This window comes from Camarhynchus parvulus, chromosome 22, assembly GCF_901933205.1.
Source record: "Camarhynchus parvulus chromosome 22, STF_HiC, whole genome shotgun sequence".
In the NCBI taxonomy this organism is placed as follows: domain Eukaryota; kingdom Metazoa; phylum Chordata; class Aves; order Passeriformes; family Thraupidae; genus Camarhynchus; species Camarhynchus parvulus.
Window position 1 is genome coordinate 2,868,179 of NC_044592.1, and position 17,546 is coordinate 2,885,724.

At 47.7% G+C, this 17,546-nt stretch overlaps 1 protein-coding gene across 3 annotated transcripts in view; it reads right to left on the bottom strand.

Moving 5' to 3' along the window:
- The window catches only part of ANK1 (ankyrin 1), a 45,093-nt gene extending 42,623 nt beyond the window's left edge, over positions 1–2,470 (bottom strand). For all 3 annotated transcript variants that reach the window (XM_030964145.1, XM_030964144.1, XM_030964146.1), the window contains exon 1: positions 2,348–2,470. In XM_030964145.1, coding sequence (XP_030820005.1) covers positions 2,348–2,371 — 24 coding nt within the window. In that variant the 5' untranslated portion in view covers positions 2,372–2,470. The remainder of the gene's footprint in view (positions 1–2,347) is intronic.
- Between the last annotated feature and the right edge of the window lie 15,076 nt (positions 2,471–17,546).

The following is a 17,546-nucleotide window of genomic DNA, read 5'->3' on the forward strand; positions in this document are numbered from 1 at the left end:
AACCTGTCAATTAGCATTTTTCCAGTGCTGAAGAGAGGGCAAGCTTTCCAGTGCCAGCATCAGACTGGCCTCTCCACCATGCACAATCCTCCACCATTACATAATCAGGAGCAATGAGCTTTTGGAAAGCCCATTTTTGTGCACTCTTAGCAGGAGAGGCACTTCTGGTCTGCCACTGGCGGTGCAGCTCAGGGTAAAGGTTAACCCAGTCCCTGCTGAGCATTTTCAGCCACAGACATCTGCATTGCCATTTGACTCCTTCCTGCCCTGCTCACGGCTCCCCTTTGCTGGCTGCCTCAGCTGGGGCGGGCTCAGGGCTGGGAGCAGGGCAGATATCACAAACAGCTTAATCTGCACACAGCAAGGCAGCAAGGAGATGCCCCTAGCCAGCAGACTGGTGTTCCTGATAAGGATCCCTGGAGGGCTGCAGCCTGCAGCTCTGTGAGAGCCTGCAGCACCTGCCTAATGGATTTTCTAAGGAACATGTTCAGGATCTTGTTCTGTCATTTGCAAACGATCCCCTTCCCTCCGAAGTACAGTGCTGGGTCTCCAGCAGCAGTGGAGGAGAGTGAAACAGAGGCTGGTCCAGAGAGCAGAACAGGAAAAGGAGAGCAGAACATTTTTCCTTTCACATTTTTCCTTTCACATTTTTCCTTTCGCACAGAGGCAAGAATTAACAGAGCTGCTGCTCCTGCCAGCTGAGGCCACGCACACCCAGGGGAAAGCTGTCACTCTCCTTTGATGTTAGCAGGAGCCTCTGCTCTCTGCATATCCTGAAAAAGAAAAGCTATTTTTACCTCATCAAAAAATATATAGACTGTGACTGAAGACAATACATGAGAGCTCTTTGCCTAGGCACTACACCTCTGCTAATAACACAACAACACTTACAGCTGCCAAGAGATGCAGCAGCAGAGCTTTCTGTCTGCTGCTTTCCTGATGCTCTGCCTTTTTTGGACCATGACATGGCTCAGGCAGGTCTGTGCAATAAACACTGAGGAGCTGAGAGGGCTCCAGCGTGCTGACGGTGCAAGGGGGGATCAGAGACGTGCTCTGAGCCTGCCTGATGTCAGCCTGGGACTGAGACACAGCTTCTGGACCAGCCTCAGCCTGACCTGGGCTCTGTCAGTGCCCTCATGCTCAGGTGAGGTGCTGCAGCACAGATCACACCATCAGGATCTGCCCTGGTGCCCTGTGCAGAAGCTTCCCTTTCTTCCCTAGCGGTGCTCATAAGCTGCTCCTGATTCCTGCAGTCTGCTCTGACTCATTCCCCGTTAATTCCCTGCCTCTCCTCCAGCAGGACTGGTCCACATCTGCTTTCCCTGCATGCACAAAAGGGCTTAGAAGGGGTTTTCTGCAGGGATCTGCATGCTGGGGGGTGTCACAGTACAGCCCCTGTCACTACAGGACATGAAAAAACACAAGCACACACTGCTGCTCTCAAGGTGAACAAAAAGGGAAGTTTATTTTCTGACTCCAACATCTATAGTTTTCCAAAAGTGACAGTGCATTGGAGGGTGACAGTGCCACCTCTCCAATGACACTGGGCAAACCAACAGCCCATCAACTTTCTCCTCTTCTATAAAGGAATGCAAAACAATGAGTTATTTACAGAAAGTGTGTGAGAAAGTTCACTACAAGAATGTCAACATCAGAAGGCTTAGAAAATCTTAAAAAACCAGGGTGACACCCCTGTGCTGTGGCTACCATAGATTTACTGTCCTGAGCCTCAAGCCAGGCTTGCCTGGGGTGTAACTTCTGGAAGCCATGCAGGGCAGAAAGCAGTGACAGAAAAGCACCAGAAGCACAGGCCTGGCCATAAATCTCTGCCAGCAGATCCCTGGTGAGGACATGCAAGCAAAGCCTCTGCAGCACAGCCACCTGCTCCCCAGCAGAGCCAGCACAGCACCGTGCTGAGGGAGAAACATCATCCTGTGCACCTGTCCCAGCGCAGGAAGGTGACCACACAACAGGAATCAACATTTACCATCACAATACTGCAAAAAAAACCACAACACCTGGGGCACCTCCCCTCTCCCAGTAAAGCAGTGGTGAGAAGGACAAGGCAAATACAGCACAGAGGGACCTGGTTTCTGTGCCAGGCACTGCCACTGGCTCAAAGGATGATCTTAGGTAATTTACCAATGACCTCAGAAGGGCAGCAAACCCTTCCTGCTGCTCTGAGGTCCATCTAGCAGCAGCTGTTTGGGGAGAAGAGGCATTACCTTTGGGCTGAAGTTCGTATTACCAGCCAGAATACACCAAAACCCCCTCATGTAAACCAGCTGAGCTGATTCCTCTCCTCTTTCGCTGCCCAAGGAACCCCTGACCATGGCCAAGTACTCACCCTCAGGCAATGCATGCATGTCATCACTGCAGGAGAAGGTCAGCTCACCCTGCACAGCCAGTCTGCAGCTCTCATCGACCCACCAGTGCTGAATGCTGCAGCCAAAACCAAGCATGAGAGGGGCTGGAAGAGGTTTATCAGCAGCTGGACTTGCACCCTATCACCACTCACACACCTGCCTGCAAGGCAGCACAACAAGGAAGCTCCTGTCTGGAGTCTGGAGATTACGGCTCATCCTACGTCAGGGCTTGGGGAGAGTTGCCAGGCTGGGCAGTGTTTAGAGAGTGTCATGCCTGAGCCACACTTCATAAACACGTCTGAGGAGCCCATGTGCATGAACTCTGCTCTTCAGATCGCTCAAGGGAAGATGAAACTTCAGCAACAGAAAGCAAAATGAAAGCTCTGTGGCCAGAACCACACTGTCTCTTGGTCTGTGCTGGGCTGCAGACAGCGAGCAGAAGACCTGAGGTTTTTCCCAGGTCCCTGCAGAGCTTGGCTGGGCACAGTCCCACATGGAGGACACCGAGATGGAGCTGAAGTGGCAGATGAGGTCTGGTGACAGCAGCTCCAGGCTCTCTGCAGGGCCTAGAGCCCGCTGCGACACAACGAACGCGCCCCTTCCCCCCTTCTACCTGCACAGCAGACTCCTGCTCCAGCATCCCTTCAGGAGATCCTTGCTTGCAGCAAGAAGGCAAGGGGTCCACAGTGGTTGGTGCATGCCCTCTCTGAAAGACACGCAAGGGAGTCACACCAGTTGTCCAGAGGATCAGAGCTCCTGGAGACCTCTCCCGTCCCACCCTTTCCTTGTGCTCCAGCCTGGGGTGACCCTGCAGGGCAACCACGGCCTGCCTGGCAGGGGTCACCCCTCTTGTTTTGCTCCAGATGCTCCATCCTGGCTCCAGGTGCTAAATTTGGGCCAGCCTGGCAAAGGACTGCAGGGGAGCCACACAGCCTGGGGTCTATTTCCAGCTACCATTCACCTTTTGCCAGTTACAGGGTCAAGAAGGACAAGGTGGGTCACTGTCATATTTTCTGAAAAATCCCTTTGCCCAGGATTTCTTCTCCTGGGAAGTTGAGAAGCCTCAGAGAAAAATGAAAACAATAATTATCTGATTTGCTTCTCCTGTGTTTTGCTGCTTTGGAATGTGGTCTGGAGATTGTTTATCCAGCATGTGAATTCTTTAAGAGAAAAATGAAAACAACATGATCTCGTTTGCTTCTCCTGTGTTTTGCTGTGTTGGAATGCTGTCTGGAGATTGTTTATCCAACAACATGTGAATTGTTTAATTTAATTTAAGTTAATTGCTTAACTTAATGACCAATCACAGTCAGGCTCTGTCAGGACTCTGGAGAGAGTCACGAGTTTTCATTATTATTCTTTGCAGCCTTTTGTCTATATCCTTTTTCTATTATTTAGTATAGTTTAGTATAGCATTCTTTAATAAAATAAAATAAAATAAAATAAAATAAAATAAAATAAAATAAAATAAAATAAAATAATAAATTAGCCTCCTAAGAACATGGAATTAGATTAATCAATTCCTTCCATTGTCCTGGGGACCCAGCAAATACCACACAAGGTGTTTCCAGCCAGGCCCTGGGGCCAAACCGGTGAATGCACAGCCATGAGATGATCACACCTGGAAAGGCCTGGGAAATAGAGGGATAAATACAGCTTGTAGAATCTGCAGCTTTGAGGAAGAAACAACTGCTTTGCCAGCTGTTATCTCTCTAGGGAATTCCTATAAAACAGCCCAGCCCACCACCAGAAAAGCTTATATAAGCTGAGAGGCAGGAAAAGGAGATCGATAGAGCATGTTAGGATGGCAAAATGCTTTGCATTACATAGAAATTGAGATTTTTATACTGAGCAAAGATCAAGTTAAGCATTAGAGCAGAGTCCTTACATCAGTGTAGAGAAAACAGCTTCCCTTTGTCCAGAATCATTCAGCACTTCACTGACAGTCTAGAATCCCTCTAATATTTGAAATAGAACAGATTCCACCTTCAGTTCAGGTGGAGCTCAAATGTTTGTTGCCAAAGGATGGGCACTGCCATTGCTGCCTGCCTGGCGCTCTGTATTTGCCCTGAAAATGCTGCTGCTCTGCACCTACAGAGCCAGTGTCTATCAGTGCCTCACAAAAGCCAACACTGGGTTAAACTGGGGCTCTGCAAAGGGACATTATTCACACTAGAAAAACCAGGAATATTGCCTAAAAAAGAGCAAATTCACATAGAGAAAAAGCGACCAAGAATTACAGTGAAAATACCAAATAACAACCTCTGGGCACCCCGGTGGGCTTTAGGGGATTTTTTTGCCAGCCAGGGTTCCAGTATTCTCTTAAGTGCTGTTCCCTGGATGCTATAATACTTATCATACCCTCATGAAAATTAATTTATCCTGAGACAGCTCCTGGGACAAGGCTCAGCATCCCCAGTGCCTCAGGGCTGTTGCATTCGGGGTTCACACCTGAGATGAAAACACTGAACTCCAGCAGCAACTGCGGACAGAGCCAGGGGTGAGGAGGAGCTCTGTCAGAAATTTAGAAAGCAGAGGCTATTCCTTCAGCTAAAAAGAGCCTTTTTTTTTCCAAGATACACAGTTCTGCCTCTGACCTTTGGAGAAACTCCTCAGCTGTGTGATGATGTAGCTGTGAAGGAACGCAAGGCTCCTTCCTGGGTTTTGGTATCTGCCATGTAACCAGAGAAGTGGCTGCCCAGAACCAGGCACTCGCTGGCTGCTGCCAGGCTGTCCTCAGCTGTTCTTCCTCTCATTTAAAGGGAAGGAGGAGCGGAATGTGTGCAGCAGAGAACCTTAGACACATCGCCTTGGAGAAAAGTAAATAACATTAAAAAAACGGGCTTTAAAAAGTAAATAACGTAAAAATGGGCTTTAAAACTAAATAACATAAAGGTGGGCTTTACAAAGTAAATAACGTAAAAATGGGCTTGAATATTTTGAGGAAGCTGTATGTGCCTTTGCCCAGGGAAGGAAGCACAGCCCCTCCTGAACTCAGCCACTTGAGAAATGAGGCCAGGCTGCACTGAAGGGAGCTGCTCCCCCTGAGCCCTTGCACACTCTCCTGGTGCAAGGACATGGATGCACACAGGTTCACCTTACTCCAGCTTGTCCCCTCTCTCCTTAGAGAGGAAAACACTCCCCGTGCCCCTGCTGGGGCTCCCAGGGGCAGCCAGGCTCCCAGGTTCCAGTCAGCAAGACATTATCTCAGGAAACATCAATGTGGCTTTAAAGCTGAGTCAACAACAGAAGCTGAATAATTTAAATGTTTAGCAATTCTGCTGCTGCTGCCCAGCCATGGATAACAGCAGGTACACGGCAAAACAGAGATGCTGTCAGGCCACTTCCTGCTGTTGGGAGAGAGCAGCAGTGATGCAGGCATAAATAAGTGGGTAAGGATGCTCTGCAGGGCTGAGAGAGATGCTGCAGCTCAGAGCAGGCAGCCCTCAGAACATCACACAGCTGAGGCTTGGCTTTCCTGTGGTGTTTGTGGCTCCTGGCATGGTGATTTGTGATTTCACTCCACAGCAAGCCCATGGTGTCCAGCTTCCAAAGTGCTGGCATCATCAGCCACGAGCCACAGAGTTGACACTGACCTCTGCTCTTCACCTTTCCATCTGAGGAGGGGTTGTGCAATGTGATGTGGCGGGAGGGAAACAAAGATTTGCTGTACACACAAATATTCCAGCCCTTGCTCTCTAGCTGCCTCTCCATCTCCTTTGTTGTTGGAGGGATGATGGGGAAGCCAAATCCCTCCAAATCAGTCTAAAAACTGGCACACAGAAACAGAGAACAAATGAAAAGAAACCCAGTGGAAAGAAACCCTCTGCATGAAAGAAAAGAAACCCAGTGGAAAAGAAACCCTCTGCAAGGCTCAGCAGCTATTAGAAATCTCTTCCTGTCGTAGTCCTGATCTAAGAAACCATTTAGCGGTCATTTATCAGCTCAGAAGTATTTAATCTGAGATTCCCAAAGGAAATTCAGAAATACAAATTGAATAGATCTTCTAGAGGTTGTGTTCCTTGAACTGTGCACTGTTGCCTCCAAAGGCATGGCTTTGGAGATGAAGCAGACTGCTCTCCTGCTCCAAGAGACAGCTGCCTCGTACCAGCACAACCATGTCACTGTAGGACACGAAAAAACACAAGTGCACACCGCTGTTCTCAAGGTGAAAGAAAAATAAGTTTATTTTCTGACTCCAACATTTATAGATTTCCAAGAGTGACACTGGATTGGAGGGTGACAGTGCCACCTCTCCAATGACACTGGGCAAACCAACAGTCCGTCAAAATTTCTCCTCCTTCATAAAAGAATGTAAAAACAATAATTATTTGCATAAAAATGCATGAGAAAGTTCATGACAAGAATGTGAACATCAGAAGGTTTAGAAGAACTTAAAAAATCAGGGCGACACTTGGGTGTTGCAATTGGACACGAAATAAAACGACACACTCTGGAACCTCCAAATTAAGAAGAAGGAAAGTTCATTTCCTGACTCCAACATTTATAGATTTCCAAGAGTGACAGTGGATTGGAGGGTGACAGTGCCACCTCTCCAATGACACTGGACAAACCAACAGCCCATCCATTTTCTCCTCCTCCATAAAAGAATGCAAAACAATGAGTTATTTACAGAAAGTGTGTGAGCAAGTTCACTACAAGAATGTCAACATCAGAAGGCTTAGAAAATCTTAAAAAACCAGGGTGACACAACCACAATTTAGTTCTTGGAGAAGAAGCAGTCTGAGCCCCAAACCAAGATGTTTCAGCAGCTTTTTGCCCCTCTCTGCACTCATACAGAGCAGACAGTTTCATAGCATGTGCTTCTCTGGCATCTTACCATGACTTATCAAGTGTTCTTTTTGCTCATCATTTGAACAAGCCAGGCAACAGGATTGAAAAATCTCATCACACTGATTTACCTTATTTATACTTATTCAGAAAGTCCGATTTTCAGAGCGAAGACACGAAAGAGCTGCAAAGCTCCCAAAGGAAAGGAATGTTCACGTCCCATTGTTTATGCTGCAGCTTAGGGCTGTGCTCTCCTGGCTGCAAAGAAGATTTCTGCACAGATAAAGTTGTTCAGCAACCTCTGCATGCAGCTCTCTTATCCAGTGGGCCGGAGCACATCTCACCCACAGGATTAGCACTCACTGTTTGACCCCTCTTAGAGACTTGGCAGTTCTGAGAGCAAAAAACATCACCTAACTCAGCCTGAATCTGAAAATTCCCAGTTCTGGGAGCGCAGAATTTGGCTTTATGCCCACAATATGGGCCAAGGGCAAATCACTTCTTAATTACTGCTCATGGTGCAGATTTCAGCTTTCATTGAGACAGGCACAATCCGAAAGATGTAACAAGACTCTTCTCAGGCTGCACTTAATCCACGCCAGATATTGATCCTGTTGAATCCACTGGTCCTGCTGTAGCTGCAAGTTTATTGATAACTGAGAGATGCCTGAATGTTTTGCCTGTTTGGGACCCTCAAAACCAAGAGATTTCCATCACTTGGCTGCAGTGCATGCCTGGAGGCAGCAGAGACTGACCTCCTGTGAGAAAAGATGTCCCCACCTGGCAGGCAGATTGGAAAGAAATCTGCTCTGCCCCTGGGCATCAAGGCAGAGAGCAAGAGCTCAGATTTGCCCCACACTTCCAGTGTACCTTTATTCTCAGTCTCTGAGGTCTGCACTGTGCCTAAACACCGCTCAAATGATCCTGCTCTGTCACGTTCAGGCAGTTTGACAAAATATTTTCTCCTTTTAGTATGCAGTGGCCAACAGCACTGAGATCACACGTCTGAGCACTGTCTATTGCTGTGGCAGCACAAGGAATAGGCAGGGTGCTCAGAATTACCTGATTTCCTGCATCAAACCCCCCATCTGTCTGCAGTGCCTGTCTGCACACACCCCCCACCCTCCCACCCCCCAAGGGACACCTGCTATGTGCACGTCAGAGTCAGTCCCATGTAAAAAATAATAAATACAAGTCTAATAAACGAACAGCTTTTAATTCCAAAAGCTCTTTCCGTTTTCATGAAAACACCTCAAAAAAAACCCCAAAAATAAGGTCTCAGGCAGTTCCTTAACACTTACCTGTTTCCCCCAGCAGATATTGCTAGAGTGACCCAAATGAGAAATGTTCACAGAACAGCAGTGAATTCCCAGGTGCCATTTTACAGCACACAAGGAGGAGGAAGAGGATGGGGCATTTTGCATTTTGCATTTTACATTTTGCATTTTGCCCAGGACACACAGCTTGACACACTCACAGTGAGGGTCAACAGCAGCCCCTTGACTGATTTTTTTTTTACCAAAAGGTAATTTCTTAATTGGACTCTGGTGATGGTGTTTTGATTCCTTGACTGTGCTGCTGTAGCACGCTACCCGGACAGATCAATATCATATTTTCACAGTGTTCAGCTTTCTGTTCACTCCTGAAAATCCACTGTGTCCAGCATTTCTGGAGCTGTAGGGGGGTAGAAGAGGCACCTGAAGCCACATCCCAAGGATAGCCACTATCCCAAGCCAATATCCCAAGGATAACCCAAAACTGACGCAGTTTTGGGCTGCTGCAGAGCCAATGCTTGTGGCAAAGCTCAATGCTTAGCTCCCTTGAGAGCCAACAGAGAGAAATGAGAATATCTGAGGGTATAATTGAGCTGACCTACTTCCACATGTGCCATAGCACGGGAAGAAAGGGCTCCTTCTCCTCTCCCAGACGGGAAGGAGCTGAGATTCTGCACCAGAGTCCTCCTGCGGAGTCCTCCCACAGCACCACCGTGGCACTGATGTGAGGAGAGCAGCCCTGGGGCTTCATGTGCACCCCTTAAAAATCACTGTGTCCAGCATTTCTGGAGCTGCAGAGGGCTAGAAGAGGCACCTGAAGCCAACACCCCAAGGACAGGCTCACTGAAGCAGTTTTGGGCTCCGGCAGAGTCAATGCTTGTGGCAAAGCTCAATGCTTGTGGCAAAGCTCAATGCTTAACTCCCTTGAGAGCCAATGAGAGAAATGAGAGTATCTGAGGGTATAATTGAGCTGACCTACTTCCACATGGGAAGAAGGGCTCCCTTCTCCTCTCCCAGGCTGGAGGGAGCTGAGGCGAGCAGCTCAGACACGGATTCTGCACCCGAGTCCTCCTGGGCTGGGCCAGAGCATCGCCTCCCTCAGCATCGCCATGGCACTGATGGGAGGAGAGCAGCCCTGGGGCTTTGTGTTCACTCCTGAAAATCCACTCTGTCCAGCATTTCTGGAGCTGCAGAGTGCTAGAAGAGGCACCTGAAGCCAACACCCCAAGGACAGGCTCACTGAAGCAGTTTTGGGCTCCAGCAGAGTCAATGCTTGTGGCAAGGCTCAATACTTAGAAATGAGAATATCTGAGGGTATAATTGAGCTGACCTACTTCCACATGGGAAGAAGGGCTCCCTTCGCCTCTCCCAGGCTGGAGGGAGCTGAGGCGAGCAGCTCAGACACGGATTCTGCACCCCAGTCCTCCTGGGCTGGGCCAGAGCATCGCCTCCCTCAGCACCACTGACGTGAGCAGAGCAGCCCCACTCTGCCCAACACACCCAGCAGCAAAATCCCATCCCAGAAACATCCAAATCCTCTCAGCTGCTGTTGCCATGGCAACGCCAGAGCCAGGATCCACCAGCCTTTGATGTTCAGATCTGCTCAAAGCGTGCGAAATGTTTAAAGTGTGAAAAATGCCATTTGGAAGCTGTGGGGCTGCGTGCAAGAGCACCTGGCTGCCCTGAGGATGGAAGGCTCTCCAGGGAGGAGGAATTAATGCTGTCCAGCACCACTTCATCTTTCTCCACAGCCCATCACTACCAGCACACTGCTGCTCCCGTGCCCCAGCTCACCCACTTAAGGGAGTTTAATATTTAACATCAGACAAGTGCCATTTCACAGGGTAATTTGGGTTATTAATAAAAAAAAAAAATCCTCCTTCCCTCAAGAGGATGCTGGTATCCATTTTATCAGGGCTGGGAGCTGAGCCCCATGAGAGTGCTGGCCCCAGAGCCAGGACAGGGAATTCAGGAGGGGCTGGACAGGGAGTCCAGGAGGGGATGAACAGCCAGAATAAGGAATCCAGGAGGGGATGGACAACAGGGAATCCAGGAGGGGATGGACAGGGAATCCAGGAGGGGATGAACAGCCAGAACAGGGAATCCAGGAGGGGATGAACAGCCAGAATAAGGAATCCAGGAGGGGATGGACAACAGGGAATCCAGGAGGGGATGAACAGCCAGAATAAGGAATCCAGGAGGGGATGGACAGCCAGAAACAGGGAATAATCCAGGAGGGGATGAACCAGAACAGGGAATCCAGGAGGAGATGAACAGCCAGAAACAGGGAATCCAAGAGGGGATGGACAGCCAGAATAAGGAATCCAGGAGGGGTGAAGAGCCAGAATAAGGAATCCAGGAGGGATGAACTCTAACAGGGAATCCAGGAAGGGATGGACAGCCAGAAACAGGGAATAATCCAGGAGGGATTGAACAGCCAGAAACAGGGAATAATCCAGGAGGGGTGAACAGCCAGAAAAAGGAATCCAGGAGGGGACGAACTCTAACAGGGAATCCAGGAGGGGATGGACAACAGGGAATCCAGGAGGGGATGGACAGCCAGAATAAGGAAAAATCCAGGAGGGGATGAACACTAACAGGGAATCCAGGAGGGATTGAACAGCCAGAGCAGGGAATCCAGGAGGGGATGAACAGTTTTTTCATGTAGTATAGTGTATTATGGTATAATGTGGTAACAATAAAGTGTTTGCTTAGTTTAGTTTTTCATGTAGTATGGGATAGTGTGGTAATAATAAAGAGGTTTTTTTCCCCCAGAAATCTCTAAAGAAAAATAAAGGAAACTCTGAAACTTCAGCCTTTTCTGATCTCTCTTTTTATTTTTTTTTCTCAGTGTTTTTCCATAGGTTTTTACTGTCCAGAACAAACTACAGGTTCATGTCTTATTATGGTGCACCTTCTCCAGGCACAACGCTGCATTTATTCCTAACAAAACAGACAAAAACCACACCACCAATGCAAAGAAGAAGTCTGTTCAGACCGAAGCTCTCAATATGCAATGCCCTTTCTCAGTGATGCACCTTATCTCCCATTTCCATGAGGAAGTTGCATCATTATTGCAGCTGTGAACAGAGCATCCCAATCAGCTGCTCCAAGTGTCTTCACAGCTTTCTTGGCTCTAGGGCCTGACTTTAAAGCAAAGTGAATTAGTGAAAGATGTCAGCTCCTCTTCCCAAATGTCTGCAATTTACCCACAGTGTCTGGCTAAGCAGGAAAGGCAGAATGGATGTCCCTCATTGACCCCGTGCAGAAAATGATGGTGGTGGCACACAACATACTGAGAGGCTCTGCAGGCCAGAGCTGCTGATCCCTGTGAAATGTTGGCAGGAGACAGCAAACGCTGCTGCCTCACCTTTGGAATGGAGAGAAGGTGTGTTCAGCAGCATTCTTCAACTGCTGCTGGCCTTGGAGGACTTCCCTGACAGGTCTGAGAAGCACATCTCACCACTGGCAGGGACAGTTTACAAGTTTTGAGGAGCAGTTTTGCTGATACAGTCCTGATGGGCTGTCGCAGACATCTTTTATGGAAAATCCTTTCCTTAGGATTTTTCCTTCAGAGAAGCTGAGAGGCCTCAGGAACAAAATGTAACCAATGGTTATCTGCTGCTGTGGAATGCAACAGGTGCATCTGTGATTGGTCTCATGTGGTTGTTCCTAATTAATGGCCAATCACAGCCCAGCTGGCTCAGACTCTGTCTGAGCCACAAACCTTTGTTATCATTCCTTCTTTTTCTATTCTTAGCTAGCCTTCTCATGAAATCTTTCTTCTATTCTTTTAGTATAGATTTGATTTATAATAAAATAATAAATCAAGCCTTCTGAAACCTGGAGTCAGATCCTCGTCTCTTCTCTCATCCTCAGACCCCTGTGAACACGGTCACAGTGGGCAACAGATATTTCATACTTCTGCCCTGTGATACTGCAGCTCCTCTTACAGCAATCCCAGCTCCTCAGCCATTTGACAGCAGGCTGATGAGAAGGATTTTTCCCTCCCAGTCCTCCCAGACAGGGGGTGAGCCTGCTGGCCACGGTGCTGCTCTTTAACAGGAGCACATTGCTCTGCATCAGAGCAGCGGCATGGCCAAGCTGCGTGTAAAGGGAGCTGCCATGCCACGCTCCACTGAGCAATTCTTGCTTGGACCAAACCCACTGCTGTCGCTGTGAGCTGAGATGATTCTGCCAGGAAAAGAGCTGAAGAACTCTGCTGAAAAAGCAGAGAAAATTAAAGCCTTCAGGACAAATGCTGATCCCATGCAGGCATCTCCTAATGCTGAATCTCCTCCCTCTGCCCAAGCCAAACCAGTGTTCCACAGACACAACTTCTCTTTCAGCATTAAAGATGGGAAGAACTATAACACTCCCCACTGCAGTAAAGGCAACTTTAACATCAAAAGGCAATTCAGTAAGATTTACCATTCTTAGAACTCTCTGGTACACCACCTGTAGTCCACTGTCAGTCCAAGTAATTTTCATTCACCACAAGGGAAAAGGAGAGGGGAAATAAATTTTAAAAATCACTCCAGAATAAGAGAAACTCCATGCAGAGATTCACAAGTCAAGAAAACTGAATTGTTGAAGTTTAGCATCTTATTTAAGGACACAGTAATTACTATTATAATCAAATCCGTGGAAAGAATTTACAGCAGAATGTTATTGATTCAAACAGCAGTGTGAGAACCTACAAGATATTTATGTTTATGGTTACAGCACACAGTACAAGTTCACACTTCAGTTACCAGCAAGGTACAGTTGATATCCAGGCAGACCAAAGAAGGACCTTTTACTCTTCCCCTGCATATTCAGATCAATGTAATAAAGAGCTCAGTGCACAGTATTTTGTTAATCAAACATAGTTTATATTCTGCGAAGGGTTTCAGTGTGCTGTTCTCTGCATTTCCCATTAAAAAGTTCCAACGTAGGCACATGAATGCACCCTACAAGGCCTGCAAAGTCACCACAGGGTAGTGACCTGTGGCATTCACATTCTCTGAAAAATCCCTTCGCCCAGGATTTTTCTCCTGGGAAGCTGAGAAGCCTCGGAGAAAAGGAAAACAATTCTTATCTCATTTGCTTCTCCCGTGTTTTGCTCCTTTGGAATGTGTGTGGAGTTTGTTTACCCACAGGTGATTGTTTCATTGGATGTGTGTTTCATTTTTGAATTATGATTGTTTCATTGCTGCTGTGAGTTGTTTTGACTCTTTGGCCAATCAGTACCAAGCTGTGTCGGGACTCTGGAAAGAGTCATGAGTTTTCATCATTATCTCTTTAACATTCAGTAAGTATTCTTTCTGTATTCTTTAGTTTAGTATAGTATTCTTTAATACAATATCGTATTATAAAGTAATAATTAGCCTTCAGGGAACATGGAGTCAGATGCATCATTCCTGCCTTCCTTGAGACATTCCCTGCTAATACAATAGACCACAGCCTTCCCTTCTGCTTGCTCTCTTGCTGGAGAACCTTTTCTTTTAAACAGGAATCCTCCTGGTGGCCTGGCCACACACACAGAAACATGCACACACACTCTCTCCCTCCTTCCTCATCTCTGTACAAATATAGAAACCTCGTCTGTTTTCTAAATGCTCTCCTGCTGCTGTGTTCTCTCCTTCCTCCTCCCAAGACACTTCAGTGAATACCTGCTGCTTTGTCTCTGCTGCAGATTTGTCACTGAGGATGCAACATTTTGAAGCCACAGATTTAACACTGTCCCCTACACTTGCAGCCCCTACACAGAGATGTAAGGCTCTGGCTTAAAGTTTCACCCAGTCAGCAAAATCTAGTTTGCAAATAGAAAGGGAGCTTGAAATATTTTGCTGCTGCTTGCAGAGTTGAGGCTCGAAACATGACATAATCATCTGTGAAGGAAAATGTGAATTTTCAGATGGTTCTGTCATGCTGAGAAGTGCCCTTGGAGAGAGAAGGTGTCAGGAACTTCCCTCCACCTAGGAAGCTGCCCTCTACCCATCAAAAGTTTTAACAAGGCTGGTCTGTTCAATCCAGAGCTAAGGCTTTCAGACCTGCCCTCGTGGCATTTTGAGGGCTGGAGGTGAGGACTGCAAGAAAGATGTAAATAGGCCAGGGAACCCAAAAATCTCCACCACCCTTGATCCATCCTACCATCACACCACTGGTGATGCTACTACACCTTTCCAGACCATGACAGAGAGGTTACATTTCTGAACAACCCTGACACACTTGGACAATTAAAACAAATTAGCATAATTCAGACTCAACTTCTGATTTTAGCACTCTGTAAATCTGCTTTCCTTTGAGCTCAGATCTACCTCAGCTTCACCACACTGCAGGTGGCTCCCTGTGCTGGACAGACTAAGCCCACCAGGCTGTCACATGCAGGATTTTTGTGCCTTTTGTGCTCACCCTCCTGCAAGCATTTGCTCCGGGCAGGGCTCAGCCCTTCATTCAGCCAGTGCCCTCCTGGGGCAGATGTCCTGGCCAGGGGACAGGGCGCAGCTTGAAAGAACTTGGTCCTGAGCCAGATTCCTGAATGCTACAAGGCTTCAGAGACTGCTCACCTCATTTCAGCACGGAGGGCTCACCAAGCACATACAGAGGCTGTTAGTACCTGAATAATTTAAGAGCCTGCAGAGCAGCAGTGCAGAATAGCACCAACATCCCGCCAGTGCTTTCTCCCACCAGCAAATCCCTGCAGCAGTGGGTTCTGCTCCTGCCCAGCATCCCTCCCATCCAGATGTCCATATTCTGCTCCTGTTTATCCCCCCATCACGGGGAAAAGGAGACAGAGAAGCTCTTGTGCTCTAAGACTCTGCAGGCAGCGAGGTCCTTTCTCCTGCTGCTGAGCTCTAGCTCGCAGGTAAGATACCAGGATATCTCCAGCAGCTAGTGAAGGCCCTGGGGGCTGAGAGCCAGCCATGCCACATCTCTGGCAGCACCTCCAGCCACTGAATGCAGGAATCTCAGTGATCCAGTGATGGTACAGTGACCATCCATGGGAGCAGGACACAGCGGAGCTCAGAAGCCCTGTTGTCACTGGGATGTTCTGAGCCATCTGCAGCTGGGTCTGCTGCAATCCTCTGCCCTCCTTCTGTCTCCATCACTCTTTTCTCTGCATCCTCTCTAAACCCAGAGCAAGCTGAAGGCTGCTGCAAAGAAACAGCCATTTGAAAGGATGCAGGCGAGCAGACAGAACAAACCCAGTGGCTGCTCCTTGGCAGCGCTCCAGCAGCGATTTCTCACCCCAGTTTCTCATGTGCTTATTGCATAATTCTGACAGAGGTGTCTTGGTTTTCTGCCTCAGAATCCTAAGCTCAGACCACCCTGATACACCCTATCAGTGAACAGTCATTGAGTGGCTGCGACCTCTTTTGCTTGTCACACAAAAAGCACGGGCGCAGTCACCCCACACGACTGTGTGACTGTCCTTCTGAGGAATCATCTGTAATTGCTCCTCTGTCTGATTGAGTTTGTGGCTGTTGGTCCAAACCCTGCCTGACTTGTTCTAGTTACCACATTTCCCCAGCTTCCAAAGGAGGGAAATATTAATCCATGTAAGACATTCTCATCAGCATCCTCCACGTCGCCCCAATTATCTCAGCGCTGCCTCTACCTCACACACCTCAGCTCAGAGTTTTTTCTGACAGTTGTTATCAGCCTTTTAATTGCCCACATTTATCCCTTAGCCATGCTTCAATATAGGAAGGGGGTCACTTGATCCTCTGTCCTCCCTTAGCTCTTCCCCACCATTTCACTCCAGCTGGAGAAAGAGCTCTGTCTCTGCCAAATGGAAGAGCTCCTGCCAAATGGAAACACCTTGCTCTCACTTCCCCACAAAATCCAAACCCACTCTCACAAATTTCTTGTCTCCCTTCTCCAAAGCACCCTCCCAAGCTCTCCTGGCAGGATGGGTTTCAGTGTGTAATCCTGGGCACTAAAACATTTCCTGCTGCAGCACGCAGAGCAATACTAAGGATGGGTGCCAGACTGTGATGTGGAGCTCCACGAGCCCTCAGGCTGATCTGCATGCTGTTTTCAGGAAACTATCAACTAGAAAAAAAGCCAAGGAGTTTTATGCAGGGAGTTTCTTATTAGGAATCACTTACTATTCAAGAACGCATTGTGGGAGATGCTCTACAAATCCGTAACAAGAGACTGTCTTCCTCTTGAACACTTGCAAGACAAAGAAAGCAGAGAGAAGCAAAAAGAGAGAAGAGTTTTGTTCCTTATTGTGCCTTCCCTGCCCCCTTACAGAAAAAAAAAAAAAAAAAAAAAGAAAAGGAAAGAAGAAGAAGAAGAAGAAGAAGAAGAAGAAGAAGAAGAAGAAGAAGAAGAAGAAGAAGAAGAAGAAGAGGAAGCACTCTTGTCAAAGACATTTTAGAGGTTCCAGCCTCCCTGTGTGTCCACTGAGAAAAGCAGCTGGCATCTGCACCTTTGTAGAATGGCAGATGAAGGTGCCTGCCCCTGGTTATGCTTGATGAAATATCTGGTTGAATTTAGTACCAGGATAAGTTCTTCAATGGGAAGAAAGATTTTCATGGAAGTACTCACTTTTATTTATTAGTCTCAGTCAAAGTATGTCAGGTTACAATGCCACCAGCCATCAATTTTGGATCATCTGGAACAGCTGCAAGTTGCTTGTATATGTTTGTTTGGGACAAAAGGCAAGCCACGTGCTCTGGGCCCCAGTTTGGGCCCTTTCTAACCCATTTGGTGAGCTCTGCCAATGCTTCCAGAATTCCTGGCAAGGGATTTAGTCCATTTTCTGTCTTACCTACAACAGTCACACGCAACTCAAAAAGGACTCAATAACTGTGTTCACATAAGCTACAGAGCTGCCTCACAAACAGTGTCAGGACACCACTTTTCCACTTTTCCACTTTTGCACAGTGTTTTGCTGCTGCCCACTGACCCTGGCAAAGCCAGGACTGTCTTTGAAGTGATCTTCATGACTTCCCAGTGAGGCCTTCCTGCTGAGGTAGCCTTACCACATCTGCAGGGAAGGGAAGGAAGTGTTCTTGCCTATGACTGCCTCTCAAAACCACAAGAAAAGAGACTTTTAGCTGCATCCAAAGCACAGATATCATTCCTATCAATCACTACTGCCCTGTCAGTGCAGATGGCC